The sequence below is a fragment of the Lasiosphaeria miniovina genome (genome assembly GCF_030549165.1).
Source record: "Lasiosphaeria miniovina strain SMH2392-1A chromosome Unknown B0T26scaffold_4, whole genome shotgun sequence".
Taxonomy (NCBI): domain Eukaryota; kingdom Fungi; phylum Ascomycota; class Sordariomycetes; order Sordariales; family Lasiosphaeriaceae; genus Lasiosphaeria; species Lasiosphaeria miniovina.
In genome coordinates this window covers 3,678,040-3,696,426 of record NW_026848223.1, presented here as the reverse complement: position 1 = coordinate 3,696,426, position 18,387 = coordinate 3,678,040, and the positions used below count along the sequence as shown (strand labels likewise).

The 18,387-nt window shown below is 53.5% G+C and overlaps 5 protein-coding genes across 5 annotated transcripts; 1 reads left to right on the top strand and 4 right to left on the bottom strand.

The window, feature by feature from the left end:
• Positions 1–2,825: 2,825 nt before the first annotated feature.
• Positions 2,826–4,997, bottom strand: B0T26DRAFT_647722 (uncharacterized protein; the record flags this gene model as incomplete). Its single annotated transcript, XM_060437927.1, has 1 exon — positions 2,826–4,997. A coding segment is annotated over one exon (2,172 nt), but the record flags the coding sequence as incomplete, so codon positions are not given.
• A 2,726-nt stretch (positions 4,998–7,723) lies between these two features.
• B0T26DRAFT_812436 (uncharacterized protein) lies at positions 7,724–10,801 on the bottom strand. The gene is made up of 8 exons (XM_060447310.1): positions 10,635–10,801; positions 9,360–9,656; positions 9,181–9,281; positions 9,087–9,103; positions 8,640–9,038; positions 8,583–8,609; positions 8,265–8,551; positions 7,724–8,224 (listed from the first exon to the last, which is right to left on the bottom strand). The coding sequence occupies exons 1-8, from the start codon at positions 10,665–10,667 to the stop codon at positions 8,081–8,083; spliced, it is 1,305 nt and encodes a 434-aa protein (XP_060296636.1). The 5' UTR covers positions 10,668–10,801; the 3' UTR covers positions 7,724–8,080.
• Positions 10,802–11,012: 211 nt separating this feature from the next.
• Positions 11,013–11,533, top strand: B0T26DRAFT_676092 (uncharacterized protein; the record flags this gene model as incomplete). The annotated part of the gene is made up of 3 exons (XM_060439935.1): positions 11,013–11,118; positions 11,272–11,399; positions 11,462–11,533. 3 exons carry the CDS (start codon positions 11,013–11,015, stop codon positions 11,531–11,533), a joined length of 306 nt encoding a protein of 101 aa, XP_060296635.1.
• Positions 11,461–12,383, bottom strand: B0T26DRAFT_710972 (uncharacterized protein). The gene is made up of 2 exons (XM_060442013.1): positions 12,205–12,383; positions 11,461–12,152 (listed from the first exon to the last, which is right to left on the bottom strand). The coding sequence occupies exon 2, from the start codon at positions 12,101–12,103 to the stop codon at positions 11,906–11,908; it is 198 nt and encodes a 65-aa protein (XP_060296634.1). The 5' UTR covers positions 12,104–12,152; positions 12,205–12,383; the 3' UTR covers positions 11,461–11,905.
• Positions 12,384–16,034: 3,651 nt separating this feature from the next.
• On the bottom strand, positions 16,035–16,563 carry B0T26DRAFT_596621 (uncharacterized protein; the record flags this gene model as incomplete). Its single annotated transcript, XM_060435619.1, has 2 exons — positions 16,035–16,227; positions 16,316–16,563. Coding segments are annotated over 2 exons (441 nt in total), but the record flags the coding sequence as incomplete, so codon positions are not given.
• Between the last annotated feature and the right edge of the window lie 1,824 nt (positions 16,564–18,387).

Below are 18,387 nucleotides of genomic sequence, written 5' to 3'. Positions count from 1 at the left end.
CAACAATAACCCACCTTGCGTAGTTCTCTCGGTTCGTGGGGCGCCTACGTCTGCCCGGTCGATCTCTAGCGAAACCGGCGAGATCAGCCCACCCTGACTAGTCATAAAAATGCCGCGAGATATCAGGAGGCCTCCCTGCACGGCGCGTCCGAGACGTCTCAGTCTGCAAGCTCGACATTTCGTTAGCAGCAATCGGACCGAATTCCACCGCAGCTGCGGCGAGGCCTGCAGGCGACTAGCTATGAGAGAGGCAAGAAATCCTAGCTATAGCGGTTAAGGATCAAACCGGCAACGAGCCCTTAGCGAGGCGGTCCAATTGGGACGAGTTCCGAAGAATATAGAGGGAATAGCACAGCGGGTATATGGGAACAAGCCCATAATAAAGTGGCCTCTGGCGCTACGGGGGACTTATAGGATAAGTTATAGGATGCTGAAGCGTTAGATATAGGCCATAGGTAATGGCGAGGCGTGTAAGGAAACGGACAGCCACCTCACCAAGCACCTGTCAACGCGCACTCCCTTACACGCGTTGACCATCTGGCACCAACGGGCCAGATCACTGCCGGCTAGCATGAGCCACTCAGCCAATACCGGGCGCCTTGTGCCACAAGAACATTCGGGACCGAGCCCCTGAGCATGTATATAAACAATGGTCCTCGACCTCTCCTTTGCGAGGGCCAGGTTGAAGTCTTACGCCAATACCAGTCATTGCTCACCCTTCTATTGCCTTCATTGTGACCACCTTGATCAGGCGTACCTGCCCTCTCTTATAAGGTGGATATGGGAAGGAGCTGTCTAGCGGAGACAGCGGCCGTATTAGGCAACTCGGTGAGATATCGCCTTACTGGAAGGGCCCGGTATAGTGCCGTAAGAGGGGATCATACGCCTATATCATATCCGCTAAGCCGCCCTAGGTAACCTCGGGGACGCCGCTATACGGCATCAAGGCAAGGTTATGATTCGTACTAATAACGCCATTCTACGAGAGCCGTATTTCCAACCGCCTCCTCTATCTCGGCAGTTCCGTAATTGGCAGAGTTACGAGTGACCGGTAAATCGACGCTCTTAGCTACAACGCGACATGTTGATGTAGCAACAGAGGTTACGTACCTTTCTCGGCAAACACCTGGAAGAAATCATGCCGCAAGTGAAGCCACCGGCATCTCATGTCGGTCAGGCAGATGATGAGCGGCTGGTCGTCAAGGGCCAGGGGGAAGATGTACTTATGACCGAGCCCAAGCTCGGCATCTTGGGCGTCGTAGTCGCCAAACCAAGCCGGGAGGATCGCAGAGACGGCGCTGATGACGAGCTGGCAGGCCCGACAGCCGGCAACGGCGCTCCTGATTCAGTCGCCGGCCTGTAGATGCGGGGGCGTCCATTCGTCGTTGGTGAAATAAACGCCTATTCCTCCCTCAGCCATCTCTCGCGTCTCGGGCGCCCTAGCTGAGGTCGACGGCTTGCATGGCCGCTTGTTTGGCGGCAACAGGATACCCGCCCGATGAGCGTATCCGCGCCACCGAGAACCTATAGGCTAGATCCTGACAGGCGGCGCATTTTGGGGGGCTGCTGTTTCTGTTCTCGAGGTCAAGACTGGCGACAGTCTCGACATAATCTATTACATTGTCAGTAATAGACTCGCAAGTCGTCGTTTCTGATGCCAATAAAGCGCAAAACTCGTCTGCCATCGGCCATGTGTAAGGCTGAACATGAGGGATAATGAGACGTGACAGATTTCGGTGACGCGGATGCGGCTGAAGATGTTTCCCCCCTTAGACTTAATCCATTCCGCCATGGTGCGCCAAGGCATCCAGAAACCTAAGACCTAATTTCGTAAAGCTCCCAGCGAATTGACCAATGACTTTTGAACCCTAGAAAAGGCGCCAAACCCTGTTAGCGCCAATGAATCCCGTTCCCTTGTTATTTAGCAGATGCAGCTGAACTGTTCAAATACCGCGCGAAGGTTGCAAGCTCTTGATGGTAGGTAGACACTAGAGCTAGACTCATCTCCGAATGTGTTTGTTCCCAGCACATTCCAATCATGGACCGTTCTCATTCCTCAACCCAATCGTACACGCTACCCATTGTCAAAATCGACGACCCTACCGCCCTATCCCCTTCGTAATAGTGTCTGACAGCCACAATGGCAACCACAGAGGCTCACGGCCAGGACCAGCGCAAGCCATGTTGTGTAGTGGATGGAACTCCGGCAAGCAGGTGGAGAGCTCGTGGGAGTCACTTTGGACCCAACGGTGATTATGCCAAGTTTGCCGCATTTTCGCTTACGAGTAGGCGTTATTTAGAACTAACTCCTCCCCTCGATATCTTAGACGACGTCGTCGAAACCCGCTGCCTTCTTTATTAGTAGTTTCCGTTGAAAGTGGCCGCTGCTTATTAACATGATCTTCAGATTGCGAAAATGAGACGGACTTGTTTGCCTCGAGTTTCTGTGACAGGCCACTACTGGACTGAGTTGGAGATACGGATGCCTCGCCTGCAGCAGCGGGTGGCACCAAAGAGTCGACCTTCTTTTCACCTTCAAACAGCGCTACAAGTGGCTCAGCCCCGCCCAGGGACACAGACTTGTTCGCCTCTGACTTCTGTGACAGACCATTGTTAAGACGGGTTGGAGAGACAGGCGCCTCGACCGCGGCAGTGGGAGGTACGAAAGGGACAGGTTCCGATTGACCCTCAAGAGCAGTTAGAATCGATTCATCTTCGTAGAAGACAAGTTCAAGGGTTTTCGCAGCATCCGATGTGACATCCTGAAGACTTTTCCCCTGGCCAGCTGATAATGACCCGTGCAGATTGTCCTTCCCAGTAGTTGCTCGCACCATTCCTATCCTCCGGAATGTCTCAATGGAACGGATACCAGCCGACGTGTTCTTTAGCGCGAAACCCGATGAGCGCGAGTTGTGAGCGAGAACAAGCATTTCCGGGATCGAATCCCACGCAACTGACGATTTCCGGTGCCAAAGCAGGTACAGGGTATGGCCGAGGGCTAAGAAAATATGTGCTAGGAGGACCGAGATGGCCAGATAATCAGTTATGTTTTGGGCTTGGTAGGAGAGGCCGAGGATTGAGATGACCGTGAGAAAAGTGGTGAAGTTTCCGATTTCCGGTGGTGGAAGCTCGAGTGCGTCACCGCCTGCCAATAGTTGCGAGTCCCAATCAGGCCGCAGGTTGTAGTCAAGAAGATCCCAGTCGGAGATGGAGCCAGTCATGTTGAGCTGCTGGCTAGTGTAGTGTCGGGAGATCCCGTCGACTAGCAGCAGAGCAGTCACCCATTCCAAGAACAGTGTCCTGTTAGATGAACCGAATGCGACTTGGTTCCAGTGGTGTGTTTGATCGTCAGATTTTGTGAGTTCGCCGTCAATAATTGCGGAATAATTAGAGAGCAGTATCTCAAGAGTAGAGAGGTTCGAATTTATCTTCTGTGCCATCGAAGTGCTGTAGGGAGTAAGCAGTTGCAGCCAAGTCTTATCCAGCGTTATCGGAGCCCAGCGTCCCGTATTAGGTGGCCGAAATACTGTGTTCAGCTGAGACCATTCCTTCCACTGGTCAAACGGGCCAAGGTCGATGGCTAAACCCTCGCTCGCGTCGACTCCACCTGTAGCCCATCTCGCGTCAAATGAGCACCCAATAACCACTCTAGAAGACTGGTTGTTGACCCAAGGCGCCTCAAAGATCATGCCAGTGCTTGTTGATCCAAATTGGGCTGGCAGAGTTGTCCATGTCACTCTGATATTGTTCGATGGCGTGTTGTTGAGGTCGACCACGAAGAGGGATTGTGTCTCATCCCAGCAACTGTAGATTGGCATTACAGGGAAACTGATATCAAAAATTCCAGAGGATATATTCTGCGCAATCGAACACGCCGAACGAACGACCGGGAGATTCGTCGAAGTTCTAGGATATCGACCGAAATCGTATGCGTATTCGTTCGACGAGGAGAAGGGCTGATTGCTGTTCCACGATATGTTTCCTGCGACCTTGGCGAAATCGTCCCAGAGTCGATTTTGGTACATGAGTACGGGCAAATACGGGGCGATGGCCGCCGTCTGGCACGCAATCCCGCGGAGTTCGCCAACGAGATGAGACTGAGGGATCAACGGCGTGACACTAGCAATGTCGATCCCTATTCCGCCGAACAGACCTGATATCCTTTTCGGGGGCGGTCCAATGTTCGCCTGGTTTTTGATGACACGCAATGACGAGATATAAGCAGACAGTGGTAAGAAACTACCACTTGGGCACATGCCGTAGTTGATGGCGTTCGGTCCACTGCATACTGGTGCCGTGGTCAAATTTGAACCTATCAAGATGTCTGGGAAAAGGTCACTGGCGGATCCTCGGAGGTAGAACAAGCTTCCTCCACCATTCCAGTCCTGAAGTCTTGGGATGAGAAGGACGGCCGCTGACGGGCCAGCCGTTGCTGCGATCAACCCGGCAATAACAAGCACAGTGATCATAGATATTTTCGCTCTCGGGGAAAGTCGTGAGGTCGCCGCGCCCCAGAATTCCGAGGACCAGAAATAGCCAATGTTGTTGAACATGAACCCAGAACAGAGGAATCCCAATGGAAGGCCATCATAGATAGTTATTTCGTTGCGAATGAAGGTGAAGACGATGGTGGTTAGACTGGCCATAATTAAGAGCTCGTGTATTTTGGCGCATATTTGTAGAAGAGCATTCGTGACATCGGTGTTGAGAATTGGACCTGGCAAAGTTCGACCGAGATACAGAGTTGCGAGGTTGAGGTATATGACCAAGACTGAAGCTATTGCCGGAAGGATATGGATACTCAGTTGTGCAAGGGTCAATGCCAAAGAATGCTGGATAACAACCTTTGGCTTTTCTCTCCCTCCCTTGTCTTGTCGGAAGCAGGGTAGAAAACACAACGAGGAAATGCCTACTGCCCGAAGAAAAGTGTTGAAGGGGTTTTTTTGCCCAGCCTTGCTACGAAACCCGGTCTTGGCCTTCTTCAGAACAGCAGACATGTTTATGAACTGAGAGCCGGAGACTCCTGGAGTCGAGTGTCAGAAAGCACGGCACCTTGGATTGAGAGGGAGAAAAGTGATTGAATTGCTTGTCTTGTCTCTGTCTGTGACTCTCTGGCTTCGCTAGAGAGCCCTCTTCTTTATAGTTTATACGGCAGTAAGAGTTGGCAGCAAAAATAGTAGCTGTCGTCAGCTGAACTGGCTGCGCCAGTTCAGTTTCCTTGCATAGCCACAAGCTGAGCCGACTGGCTGCAGGAGCTGATCCTACCGGCCGCCACCTCTTCTTGACAGTGAGGAATGGGGCCATGCCGGGCATGTGGTAGCGACGAGCAGCAAAATTGTAGCTAATTATGTGATGATCCAATACGCAAGGCTCCCCGTTCAACCAACTGTCGGCTTGCAAAATCACCCCAGACTAGCGGTGAATATGCTTAGCATACACCATCGGGAACTTGGCCAATCAGTGGGTCAACTCAATGCACAGTTTTTCTCACGAGCGCGTGTCGCAGTGGTTCAGCTGGGCCTGGACTGCAAGTTGTGTAACCACACGCACAGACGGATCACAATCCTGCATGGTTGCAGAAAAACAAGACTATCCCACCGTAATCAGTTGGGACGATGGCGGCCAGATCCCGGGGTCCTTTATGCCGTTTGCGCATGTTCGAGTGCCATTCTAACCACAACAGATTTCACATTTTAACAGTTCTTTTCCCAGTGAAAGGTATGAGAAACCTTGCACCCTTGACTAGCTAAGTACTAGGTACTTAGCTTGTAGGAAATTTTGGCGACATCAGCGCCGACGTCTCTTTCATCCCCGCAGAACCCTAACCTCTGTACCTGCATATCGGGTCCCGAACCTGCTGATCCTGATGCCCAACAGCCATGACGACTACCCGGGTGAAGATCAGGAAATGGCAGTCGGCCAATAAATGACGAGGAACAACAGCTGCTGCCTACAGAGGAGTTCGAAATAGTAGAAGGCGATGGCCTTGTAGACGACACGCTCGCTACCGTTGTGCGGCGACACATCCATGACCAGAAGGGGCTTGTCGCCGACCAATCAGCTAAGCCTGAAGGCGAAGGCAATGACTCACCACATTGCACTGTGTAGACCACATTGCACTGTGTAGACCGAGCAGTGCTGAACTCGAGTGGCTGATGGCTGTGATGGGGACGCATCCCATTCCTCTTTAACATCTCAACAACGCCCCCAAGCTTATTGGGCTTATCGATTCGACAGAACCAATTCCAATCTACTTCCCGGCTATATAAGGCATCTCGCAGCTTCGTACATCCCTCCCTTCCCTACGCATCCTAACGAACGAGAACTCCTTCAGCCGAGTGACGGCTTCCACCACCCGATCCTCATTCTCAGCCGACAATTCCTCCTCTTCCTTATCGCCAGACAGACCGGCTACGGCTATTAGCTCGAACAGGATATCTTGGCTGTTAACGTACGCGATGACGTCGGAGACGGTTGGAGAGTGTGTGGAATGGCTAGGAACGCGGGGCCACCCTGGGCAGCGCTTACATCTTGCCTTCTCTGATGATATCATCGATGCATCCCGTCTGCCCCGTCGGTTCTCAAGTCATCATGAGCAATTGTTCATATGACCGGCTCGCCGGCGCGAGATACGACCCGTTGGACTCGGTATATTGGGAGTAGGCATCCGCTTGTGGCGGGACATATGCTATGTTGGTTGGGACATCGCTGTGAAAACTCCATGGCAATGCGATGGCCTCTGTTCCACCCGCACTGTGCCTGTGATCTGTGCCCCCAGCGCCGTCATGGTCCCAGCTGCTCTGCCGGGGCCTTGTGAACCAAGTGTTTCTTGGCGTTCGCTAGGTTTATGGGTTCCATAGACCACTGTTTGTTGACACTCTTCGGCATATGAAGTCCGGTCCTGGGGAAAGTCCTCATCCACGCAGGTCGCAGGTCCTGCGTGCTCCAAGCTGCTATGCTGCCAGGGGCTGGGGGAGCCATGGAACACTGTCTTGGTCTTTGTCAGTGTTAGAGACATATCCGTCACCGCCATGCACGATGCCATCGGGTTCTGCTATAGAGCCCGCCATTAGTTGTCCCATCGGGCCGCTGCTTAGGTTGAAAAACTGGCAAAGTCGTAGGGCATCGTCAAAGCTGATGTACGTCCCCCGAACCTTCCGGTCAACGCGTTGATGTACGGTTCTCTGTATCTGGGGGGTTTTGGAGAGAAACGTCCGCAAGATGTGTCGTTGATTGCCCAGTTTGAGAAGATGCGTTGAGTTGACAACCCGGCAGGATGGTATATACGCTACGGATATGCCATCGCATTCTAAGAGTCTGTATCCTGGAGGAGGTGGTCGCCGTCCTTGCAGGAGGTAGTTCCTGTTGGATTTTACATTCAGACCGAAAAAAATATGAAGTGTTGTGTTCTCTTCAATTTCTCCCCTCCTCTGGCTATGCCAGAGGTGCAGGTTTTATACATATGAGTGGTGGCGAGCTGTGTGGCAATTTTGGCTCACATCAGCTGAATAATCTAGTATTTATCATCCACTAGAAGATTCCATATGGTGAATTCAACAGTTCCCTTGTTTCGGTAGACTAATGGGTGCGTGGGAGAGCAACGCTTTTAAGCTCGGTTAAGCAGCCTAGTATTTACTGTTGGTAGCAGATGGATAATATCTTTTCCGAGTTCAATAGCACTGTTGATTTTGCGAAGCGTGGCAAAGAGTCGTAGACATGGGGTGGCGGATTTGATACGATGAAATGGAACAGCCGTTCGACAGTTCCACGCCCCTAGTAGGTGTGCTGAAGCCTCCTGGAGGTCCGTCATCTCGCCAGCCCTCTCATACCGGCGACCGAGCTTGTTCCCAAGGTTATTTGACATGGCTACCCGGTCAGGGTGGTCATCTGGCGTCGATACCCTTCGTTGCAGCATGGTCAACAAGGAGTATGAGGTCAGCATGTCGACTTCGGCAGGCCCACCACATGAGATTGCGGCCGAACCTATCTAGTTGACTGCAGCAGCTTCACCAAGTCCGTATGCCCATTGTCTAGCTCAACTGTCTCTAGATATAGGACACTTTATAGAACGAGATAACAGCTAGATGCCAAAGTGGACATAAGGTACCCAATACAATGGTATATCATCGCAAGGCACAACATCTCTCAGTTCTCCTGCCTCATCTTGACTCGAACGGGATTGTTCCATCGCCATTTCATCGACCTTGCGGGCTTTTGTGCCGCGCTTGCCTGCTCTTGCAGCATTCCCGGGACCCATTTGTTACGAAGTATCCTGCTTGCATGGTGAAGCCCCTCGCCGACCGATTTGTCGCTGAGTCCTTGTTTTTGCATCCAGTCATAAGTCGTGGTTGCAACGTCCATGCAGAATGGTCGTTCACTTTCCACAGCGTGCCAATGACGTGCTGGAATCTAACAAGCTGACAAGCAGCGATCAAGTGAAGTCCCTCGTCGACGAGCTTCTCGTGTGCTATTTGCCCTGTTCCGCAAGCCGAGAGGTAGGCCAGAAATGGTTTTCGATTGTGAAGGTTAATTCCAAACAGACTTTTCACGGCTAGCTGCCCGTCGGATAGTTTCAAATAAACTGTTCGACGCATCGATCGCGTCTGTCACTCCGTGCCCAGCAAAATGGAATATATCACAGTCATCCAAAGCAGCTAGGACATCGCTTTGGCAGGGCTGAGGCTTGCATACCCGCAAGTGCATGGAGCGGCAAAGGCCTTCCAGGTTGTTGATCTCTTGAGGCGCATATCGAAGTTCTTTCATGCCCACGAGAACAGCCTTTCCTGGGTTCGGTACTGCTTTTGTCTTGGCACGATTTTGGCGGCCTTGAATAAGTCCCCTACTAGAGGAACTATAGGATGAAATTACTCTGTCTAGAACGGTGTCCGAGCTGCGGGAGTGGTACCTAGCTGCGTGGATAGGAAATTTGGCGAGAGGGCCTGTAGGAATCCACCATACCCGAGGCCAACGACTATCGGGGCTGTTGTTGCGTACCAGTACGTCGAAGACCGGCTTCGCAATCGTATCCCATAGCCATTCTAACAGTTGGGTGCTTAACAATTCAGGATTCGTCAGCTCTGCTGCACGAAATCGAATATCGCTACTGTGCAGTTGAGAGAGCCGTCAAGTCCTGAATCCGCTCTTCTCAACGATCAACGCATCACAGCGGTAGTCGCTCACGTTTTGATAACAACGATGGGCCCAAAGGCTGCAGCGGCCTTGACTTCAGTCTCGGAAGGGGCTGAGAGAAATTGGCCGAAGCCAGGCAGGTCCCGGATATCCTTGAGCAGTTACTACAGTTTCAGGCCCGCATCGTAGCGCTGGTTGACTAAACGCGTTGCCGTTATCGGTTGAGTGACTTGACGAGTTGGAGCATCAAGTTGACCCCGTAGCTTAATAAATATTTCTGCTAGTAAGGGGTATTTACCCTGAAGAGCGGAGATATCGGCGCGTATGTCATTTAGAGAACCTATGATGACCCCGCGGCCAAGTTCAAGAAGTCGTATTGCCTCGTATGGTGACTTTCCTGCCATTAAGGCGATTGCTGCCGCCTCAGAAGCTAGGCCGCTAACCTCGGTGAGTAAGTATTGCTTGTCCGAGTAATCGAGAGATCGAGGTGTTAGTAGCGCAATGAGGGATACCGCGGTGGAGGCGGCCTGATACGCTAATAACCAATGTTTAGCTATAATATATAACCCGAGTAGGTTACGGCTAGGTCGTAATCGATCTAGAAAAGGGGATGAAGAATGGTTAATGTCACGGCCAGCACTGTTGACCCCTCCGTACAGCTAACTCCGCACTAGTCCCAATCGAGAGTGCAAGTCTTGGCACCCAAAAAGCGGCGTAGGCCCGTGCGCTGCCCCGCTCCCACTCAAAGCCTGCACACGAACAGCTCCTTTGTAGATTTTCCTTTCTTTCTTCTTCACCTTAGAATCCTTAGGCAATGGTATAGTGTTACGAATCCTTGTTGAAATGCGCAATAGTGGGGCACGCTCAGTTTGGTGTGGACCAATCAGGAGCGTCCCATGGAAGGAACCAATTAGGAGTGTCCCTGGGTTCCGAGGTTCGGGACCACTTAAGGTCGGGGACGCGGGACAGTGTCCCGCGCGCCCGGCGTCCCGAGACCGCAAGTCTCGGGACCACGGGCCAGTGGGACTATTGTTATTGGTTACACAGTTAGATATATACGATGACCGTACCCACGGTCTTAGATAGTTCTTGCTTAGTTCTTCAAGCAAGCAATACACATTCACTGCACTCATACACTTTGAGTGGCATTCCAATTTGACTGTATTACCCGTGCGATAGGAGCTTGCTGTTACGATCCTGGTCCAAGACTGCAGGAGGCGCTGGAAGCCAATTGCCAATTGGGCCGCACAGGTGGGCGGGGTCGGGCCCCGCAAGTGTTCGACACAGCCAATCAGGAGGCGCTCGGTGCGACTGGTCTGCCAAGACTAGGCGAGCGCACCGAGCAGGGCGCTCGGTAGTCTCTGAGACGCTCGGGGTACCAAGCGTTAGGAGAAGCACTGAGCACGCAAAGGAAAAGTCCTGATTGGTTACCTGAATTAGATATATACGATGACCGTAGCCACGGTCTTAGACAGTTCTTGCTTGGTTCTTCAAGCAAGCAATACACATTCGCTGCACTCATACATTTTGAGTGGCATTCCGATTTGACTGTATTACCCGTGCGATAGGAGCTTGCCCTTTGTTCTATCTTCATAATTACCAACCCCAGCATTCTGTGGAGCCCGTGCTCCCTTACAGACAGACGACCCTAACAGTCGAGTGGTTTGTAATATATAAGCGTATTAAATGTATATTACTTACTTAAGAGATCAAACAAGAGCTATCTAGACCCGTAGTCACGGTCATCGTGTGACGGCGGTCAACAGCATCTAGGAAGAAGAGTCGCTAGTATGGCTATACTATTGTCTTAGGATTCTAAAGTAAAGAAAGAAAGAAGGAAAGTCTACAAAGGTACGTGTAAGGAAACCACCCTCGTAACCACCATGGCCACCGCCACCAGGGCCACCCTCGCCACCGTCGCCACTATCGCCACCGCTAACAGGGCCACGCACTATCGCCACTACCACCCTGGCTACGCAAGGATGACTCGTAACCCCTTTCACGTGTATATAGACCATGGCCTTCGCACACCTCTTTAGCTCAGGCCAGGTTGAAGTCTTACGCCAATACCAGTCATTGCTCGCCCTGCTTGTTGCTCCTATTGTGACCACCTTGATCAGGCGTACCTGCCTTCTCTTACAGTACGATCGAGGGTGCGGGGGTATAGTGGGGTGCCGAGAGCGCACGGGCCATTATGGTTTGCCCTGCCAAGGCTCGTGACACATTGTAAGAGAAGGCAGGTACGCCGGATCAAGGTGGTCACAATGCAGGTAAGAAGGTGGGCGAGCAATGAGTAGTATTGGTGTAAAACTTCAACCTGGCCCTCGCAAAGGAAGGTGGGCGAGGGCCACTGTTTATATACGTGCTCAGGGGCTCAGGCCCGGGGCGCCATGGCGTGGCGTAGTGGCTTGTGCCAACTGGCAGTGTTCCGGCCAGTTGGTAACAGGTGGTGAGCGCGCACCCTGTGCGCGCGGCTGGTGTTCGGGTTGTCCTTTCCTTACACACATCGTATATATCTAAGGTGGACTAATCAGGCGGGCCCGAAGTAGAAGCTCACAGAGTTCGGGCCTCCCCTCAGCCCCACTATTCTTCCTAGGCGCCCCACTCCAGTTCAGTGCGGCCAGTACAGAGGGAATCCGTGACAAACGACCGTTATAGGAGTAATCTCAAATTCGAGAAGCTCAGGGCTAAGGACGACCTTAGGATACTCAGAAGCGGTACCGTAGTAATAGAGGCCGTACTTATTTAGCAACTTATTAGGCTCGGTAGCGGTAGGCTAAACTTGGTCGGTAACTGAACCTTTTAGGAGGTAGTTAAAAGCGTAAAAGTCGGAGAGGAACCACCCATCGTCAAACTGGGAGCCGGTGGAGACTGTCGGGTGGGTTGCTGCGACGATGATGGTATTGTCAAAGATGTAGGGGAACGTGTGAGTGATAAAAGTCTCGCGCTCGGCGTCGGGGTACGGGGCAGACATTCCCTTGTGCACGCCGCCGTGGTAAGCTTAGCTTAGCTCTGCCATCTGACTGTCAAAAGAAGGGTTAGCCTAGGACGTCGTCGACGGAATAATGTACTTACATGACCTGAGATTCGGCGCTGTGGTTGATGTGCCGGCGTGGTTACAAGTCGATTGGGATGGATTGTGCGGTCGTAATTGCGGCAGCCAGGCCACTGAGGAGTATGTTGTTAAGTGAAAAACTGGCGGGGCCCGACCTTTTTATTGGCGATTTGGCGCGAAGGATGCTGCTCCAGGTGGTGGAGTCTCCTCTTTGTCGGTAAGGGATTACCTTCAACACTAACCGAGGTCCGACCGAAATTATTATGACTTCAAGCGTGTAGAATGGGCCGCTTGGTCCACGTGGAGTAAGTTGAGTAAGTAGAAATAGTTAGCCCGCGGTGAGGTACCAAGTACCTGGCTGTGACCCAGCGTCCCGCACTGTCGAGGCCCCGAAAATGGCGGCACTGCCCTGCCAAATTCGGCCGTCACAATAGCAAGTTCTGTACTTGTAAAAATAGAGTTCTTATTTCAGTGCTAATGTAGAAGGCGGAGCTTATTACCCAAGTGAGGGGCCCCCAAGAGGGTACGTAGATCAAAGCTTATATAAAACGCGCTGAGCTTTGCGAGATATATGATTAAAACGTAGCCGACATAAGAATCATCGCGTAGGAGAAATGATACCGAAGCTGGGAGGGTGTAGGTATGTATAAGTTTGCAACTGTAGTGTAAAAAAGGGAGTCGAAAATATAAGGAAGGGGAAAAAAAAGAAGCTCAGTTGGTCGGGTCGATGGTCGGGAATCTTTACTCACTTTTTGGTTTTCATATTTATTTGGCGTCGATTTTTTCTCTCCCCTGCACCGCACAACCCCAAATTGGGAATTCCAAAGACGTGTAACCAAGAGCTGGCGTGCTATGCTAGGGGGCTTAGGCAATGACCGAAGGTAACTGCGGTCCAAGGCCAGTGACGGGACTCGAATACGAGGGTCCTGTACAAGAACTGTTGATTTTTTTTGGGGTTTCTGGAATCAAATTAGCTACGACTTTTTGGGTGCGAGAGCGATGACCGCTCGGCTCAACTACTGTGCTATTTTTCACCTCTGTTGCAAAATGGAAGCGGCTTTGCCACCTATACGCCCAATGCGCCCATCCCTGCTCCCTGTCCTGCCTGCTCCTACCTCAGGACAACTCCCTAGAAGACCAGCCCGCTGGCAGCCATACTATTCACGACAGCTACGCTGTAGTGCTAACCCTCTGGGACACAGCTTGCCCTCCTGGGAATTGTTTCTTCTTTACGTTCCCCGTCCCAAGGTCCTGCCCCTCTTGATAACCGAAGCATACGGCCTGGTTCACTCCGCTGATCACTCACATTCTTCCGATATGGGCCCTTGGCGCGCACGTCTCGTGAACAGACCCGACAGAACTATTCAGGGTTTTTAGTCCAAGCTGCGCTTGGTTTGCCCCGTGCTACCATCGGCATTTTGTTTCGCCGCTACTGTCTTAATCGTCCATCAAAAGTTTTCCGTGTCACCTATTTGCCCACATCTTCCCCCCACCTTGCGATGCCATCACAGCATCGTTGACCAAAACCACCATGAAACGCCCAGGCCTCTCCATCGAGGCTGTCGCGTCCACCACCGAAAAACGGCAAAAAGAAACCAAATGGCTCCATGCACCCTGAGACGAAGAACAGCCCAGCGCCTGAACTTGTCGTCTAGGCAGGCTCGACCAGCGGTAGTTGGTTTTGACCTCGCCAGGTACAGTATCATCTACCGGCCTATACCGCAGAGCGACGAAACTGAGCTGTAGGACGGCCCAGCCTGCCGCCGGTGTCAGACGACGCGATTTCGACTTTCTCTTTCTGCTTCAGCGCTGCCATTGCGGCGGCAGCCAAGCCGCAACCATGGACACTGGCCCCGCCGCCACTCGCAGCGGCGGCCTAGCCGGAGTTGGAATAGCTACCTAGGCACTGGGACGGTGTTGTTCGTTAGCTTCGCGAGTCCTCTCGGGGTGAGTCTACCATCGCTCATGCTTTTGATTATCGTTACCTGAGAACCTGAAACTAACCTATTCGAATGCCAGACTTGTAATTTACGACTGCGGTGAAGCCTGGCTGCGAATAGCAAGAACCCAGTTTCAAAGACGAAGCGTCCAGCGGGTGTAGTGGACGTCTGGCGTAGACGCGGCGCTGTTAGAATGACGCGCTAGTCAGCCACGGAGGATCATCCACGAAGGCGGCTGTGGTAGCACAGGGCCACAGATTCTATATAAGTAGCCGTAGGCCCCTTCCACCCTCTGTTTTCTACGAATCCATCATTTGAACCACCAGTTTTCGGCGTGCAGTTACGCCCTGTTGCTTCCAGTACCGGTACCTGATGATTCTAACAGGCACTGAAGGTCTTTGTTGGGCTAGCTAGGTCAAGGAGGTGGATGAGTTGGTTGGGATTTGGTGCTGGGGGGATTTCTGGCAGGTTATATCAAGCTCACGGCGGATTGTCAAGTAATTGTACTTCGCTATAAAACAGTAATAATACCATGTTTGATTGCGCAAATATTGCCCATTGAATTTGAACGAGCGTCCTTTCACACTCTTCTCCGTTTACTACTGCCAGGCACAGTCCGACTCCCAACACTCACGGTCCCAATATCCAGGAAATCCCAACTATCGACCGGCCGCCTCGCCTCTCGCACCGGTTTCCAGGTTATCCCCAGGCCTGTCCTAGGGCCCGCCGTCTCCCACCGCATTGCTGGCAGCGGCAGTGGTAGCTCGACACCTTGCTCCACGTCGTTACTTTTGTCACCGTGCCGCCCTTTACCAACATCCACCATCTTCCCTTTCCTGCGCTGCTCTCGGCTGCTGCTGTCAGCGTAAACCGGCCGGTCGATCAGCTCCGTGACGCCGTCGCGGCGCAGCAGCATGTCGGTGACGCACTCGCGCAGCACCGGCCAGCTGGTCGCGAAGAAGATGGCCGCGTTCCACACGCCCTGCAGCGGCAGCACGGCCGCCGCCGCCGCGCTGTACGCGAAGGCTGTGTCGTGGGTGCCCGCTTGTTGGTGCCGCTGCGGGTGAGATGGGACTAACAAGCTGCGGATGCGCTCCGCCGAGCCCGGCACCCATGTCAGTGCGACTGACGCCGCGAACAGCGCCGCCGCCCGCAGGTGTGCTCGCTTGGCCGGGTCGGCGATTAAGGGATGCTGCTGTCGCCGCCGGAGCAGTCTGCGCACGGGTGCGGGCCGCTTGTGTAGGTGGGCTGGGGAGACGGGCGGGGGCGACAGGATCCAGCTGTGTTGTGCTTGTTCTGTCTCAACTGCCTCGGTGTTGCCACGTGGTCTTGGGCTCGGAGCTGGGGAGTGGACGTTCCACGGGCGGGTGATGGGAGAGGCGCTGAAGGGGCTGAAGGGGCTTGACGCTGAGTCGGCTGGCAGGGTGCTCGAAGCTGCTTTAGCCCCTGAGAAGATGTTGGTATCGCCTGGGCTTGGTTTCAGCGGCCAGTCTCTGAGGCTTGTTGTCGTTCTCTTTGTTTTCATGGGAAGTTAGCATCAGCTTGTCTTCGGCTGTCGGATCATTGAGACGTCAGATGATCGGTGGGCGTGTGGTTAACTCACCCTGCTCCAGGGCGTGTCGGGACAGACCGCGGGCTCGGCGTAAACATCCTCCTCCGGTTTATTGCGCGCACGAAGGACCTGAATACCGATGCCGAGATATATGGCCAGTGACGATACTATGCAAATCCAGACGAGCATGTAGTGGGTGAAGATGCGGAGCGAGTTCCAGTCGTTGCTGATCCAGCACCAAATCTGCACCAGAAAGCGTGTTACCTTTGGATGTTCTGTTGCCCTCCCGTATTTTATATGGCAGGGCCCTCCCGTATTTTATATGACAGGGCCGCACTCGTTTACTCACCCCAGAACTTCCGTACACGGCCGTCTTGTCCGCGTCTCGCAGCATCAGACACACCAGGGCCGCCATAAAGGGGCCTCCGTAGCAGACGGCGCAGTAGAGCCACCCCCACCGCATGACCGTGTGCGTGTTCGCGCCCCTATACAAGACGAGCGTGACGTTGACGGCCATGGCCAGCGACCACCAGGGGTCCGACTGCACGAACCTGAGTCCGGGACAGACAGGTCAGCACAGGTGCCTAATCCACACCCAACCACCACCAACCAAGACACAGAACGCCCGGACAAACATACATCTCAAACAGGAAGCCCTGCGCCTGGCACAGCGCGCCGGCCTGGCCGCTCCAGACGCCGTCGTAGGCGATGAGGCAGGCGACGGAGGCGCCGGCGCTGGCGGCCGACGCGAACAAGAGGAAAGTGTTGGGCACGGTGCGCAGCCGGCCGAACATCGCGTAGGCGGCAAACACGAGCAGCACTGCGGCCAGCGACAGCGCGCCGCCGACCCGCGACAGTACCGCCAGCGCCCGCACCTGCTCGTCGGTGAAGCCTGCGGTCGTTGCTGCGGGGCTGCTCATAATTGGCTGGCTAGATAGGGGCGGCCACGGCTTCGCCCAGAGCTGGGCATGGCTTGCTTGTGCAAGATATGTCTGCCTGGGGGCAGTGTCTGTCGTTTGTGATGTTCTTTCTGTCTTCGCATGATGAGTGTTGGCTCGTCGGGGCTGGTTCTTGGGGCAGGTTCTCTTACGTGCCAAATCGAGTGTCTGGAGGCTTAGGAGAGCTTTATTCCGACGCCTTGCAGCCGACTATCACGTCGTCTTGTTGTTGTCCGTGCTCGAGATTTTATCATGGCACGGGCCAGGGCTTGCACAGAGGCGTTCTCTGTTTTCGAGATGGACCGACCCGGGGGGGGCGGGCGTGGGCAGGCCATGGGACCCTGGTTAAATCGTGGCCGCGGGATCGAAGAGCACGACATAATGCGCCTCGCCTATAGGATGCGGAAGAGGGCATACGACTGCCGCCATCGGGGCAGCAGGGCCATGGGGTTCTCGGGCGAGCTCATGTCGCCGCGTGGGACAGGCGTTGGGGAAAAAGTTCCGAGCAGGCGGGTGGTATCCCGACCAAGTCCGCCAATGGGGCGGCAGACGCGGGTAGGGGAGTGTGGCTGCAGGGCAAAATTGGAACATGCAGGGACGGGAATAGAAGTCACCATGGCTAGACTATCCCACTATGAGACTCCCAGTGAGCTGGATGAGCCGCATAAGGTACAGACAGTACCTACAGAGCTGAGGTCTTTGGGGCTTGGGTGCCCCTGACGTGACTACTCGAGTGCCGTGACGGTCAACCTCAACCACGGCTAAAGAACCGCTGGTAAGTCAATGTCTTTGGGTCGCATCGTGCCGTAGATAAGCCTAGGTCGGTTTCCTAGGCTTGCTGTCATGATGTCGGCGTGCGGCACTGCAGCACCTCGACGCAACTGTCTAGTCTGGGGCACAAATAGCCACAGATGGGTCATTCAACACTTGGCCGCCCGGTTTTAGCCTGGGCCCTTTCCCCTTTCCCACTGTAGGCAAAGCCGCAAAGCGTTCGCAGTGTCACGACCCCTGAAGAGCCGCAGCCGCCACTCGGGGCCGCATTTGCAATATTTAATTCCCTGCAGTAGGTACTCGGCAATATATAACGAGAAGCCAGGTAGAGACCCAACCTAGTCTGCAGCCATGCCGCGTTGCCCGAGTCCAACCATGTCGTGCAACACAACAGCTGCCCGTAGCTCCAAAGCTTCAGGTTGTTTCCCGAATTATCTTTTCGCCACCTTTTTTGTTTGGCTGTTCATCTACCATCATTTCATCTCGCCCTATCCCTGTTTGGCTGTTCATCTACCATCATTACATCTCGCCCTATCCCTCTCACACCCTTAACAAACAGTCACTGCACCTATCTACTTGACAATAACGGCACGCTGCTGAAGACCGTTGGGTGTGAACCCCGTGAATCCGTTATCATAGTTCGTGCCCCTCACATGCGGGACAGCGAACAATGGAGCTCTCGACGTCCACTCATCCCCCGCTCCCCCACCCCGCCAACCATGGGAGCAGCTCCAATCTTTGGCTACAGGATTATAAAATTGGAATGCCAAGGCTTGTCGTAGTGGGCTAACCGCCGCCTTTGTGCGGCGTAGTCCTTTCCGGCCCTCGCCATTCGCCAGTCTGGCTGTTTTCATTACTTGACACCATTTGACATCTTACAAAGGATTTGATCCAGAACATGTCACCAATTCGCTTTGTTTCACGTGGCTGTGGCAGTGATGAGTTGTCACCACCTTAGCTGCTCCAAAAGTATTAGCCCCCAAACCACCCCTTTCTAGACGT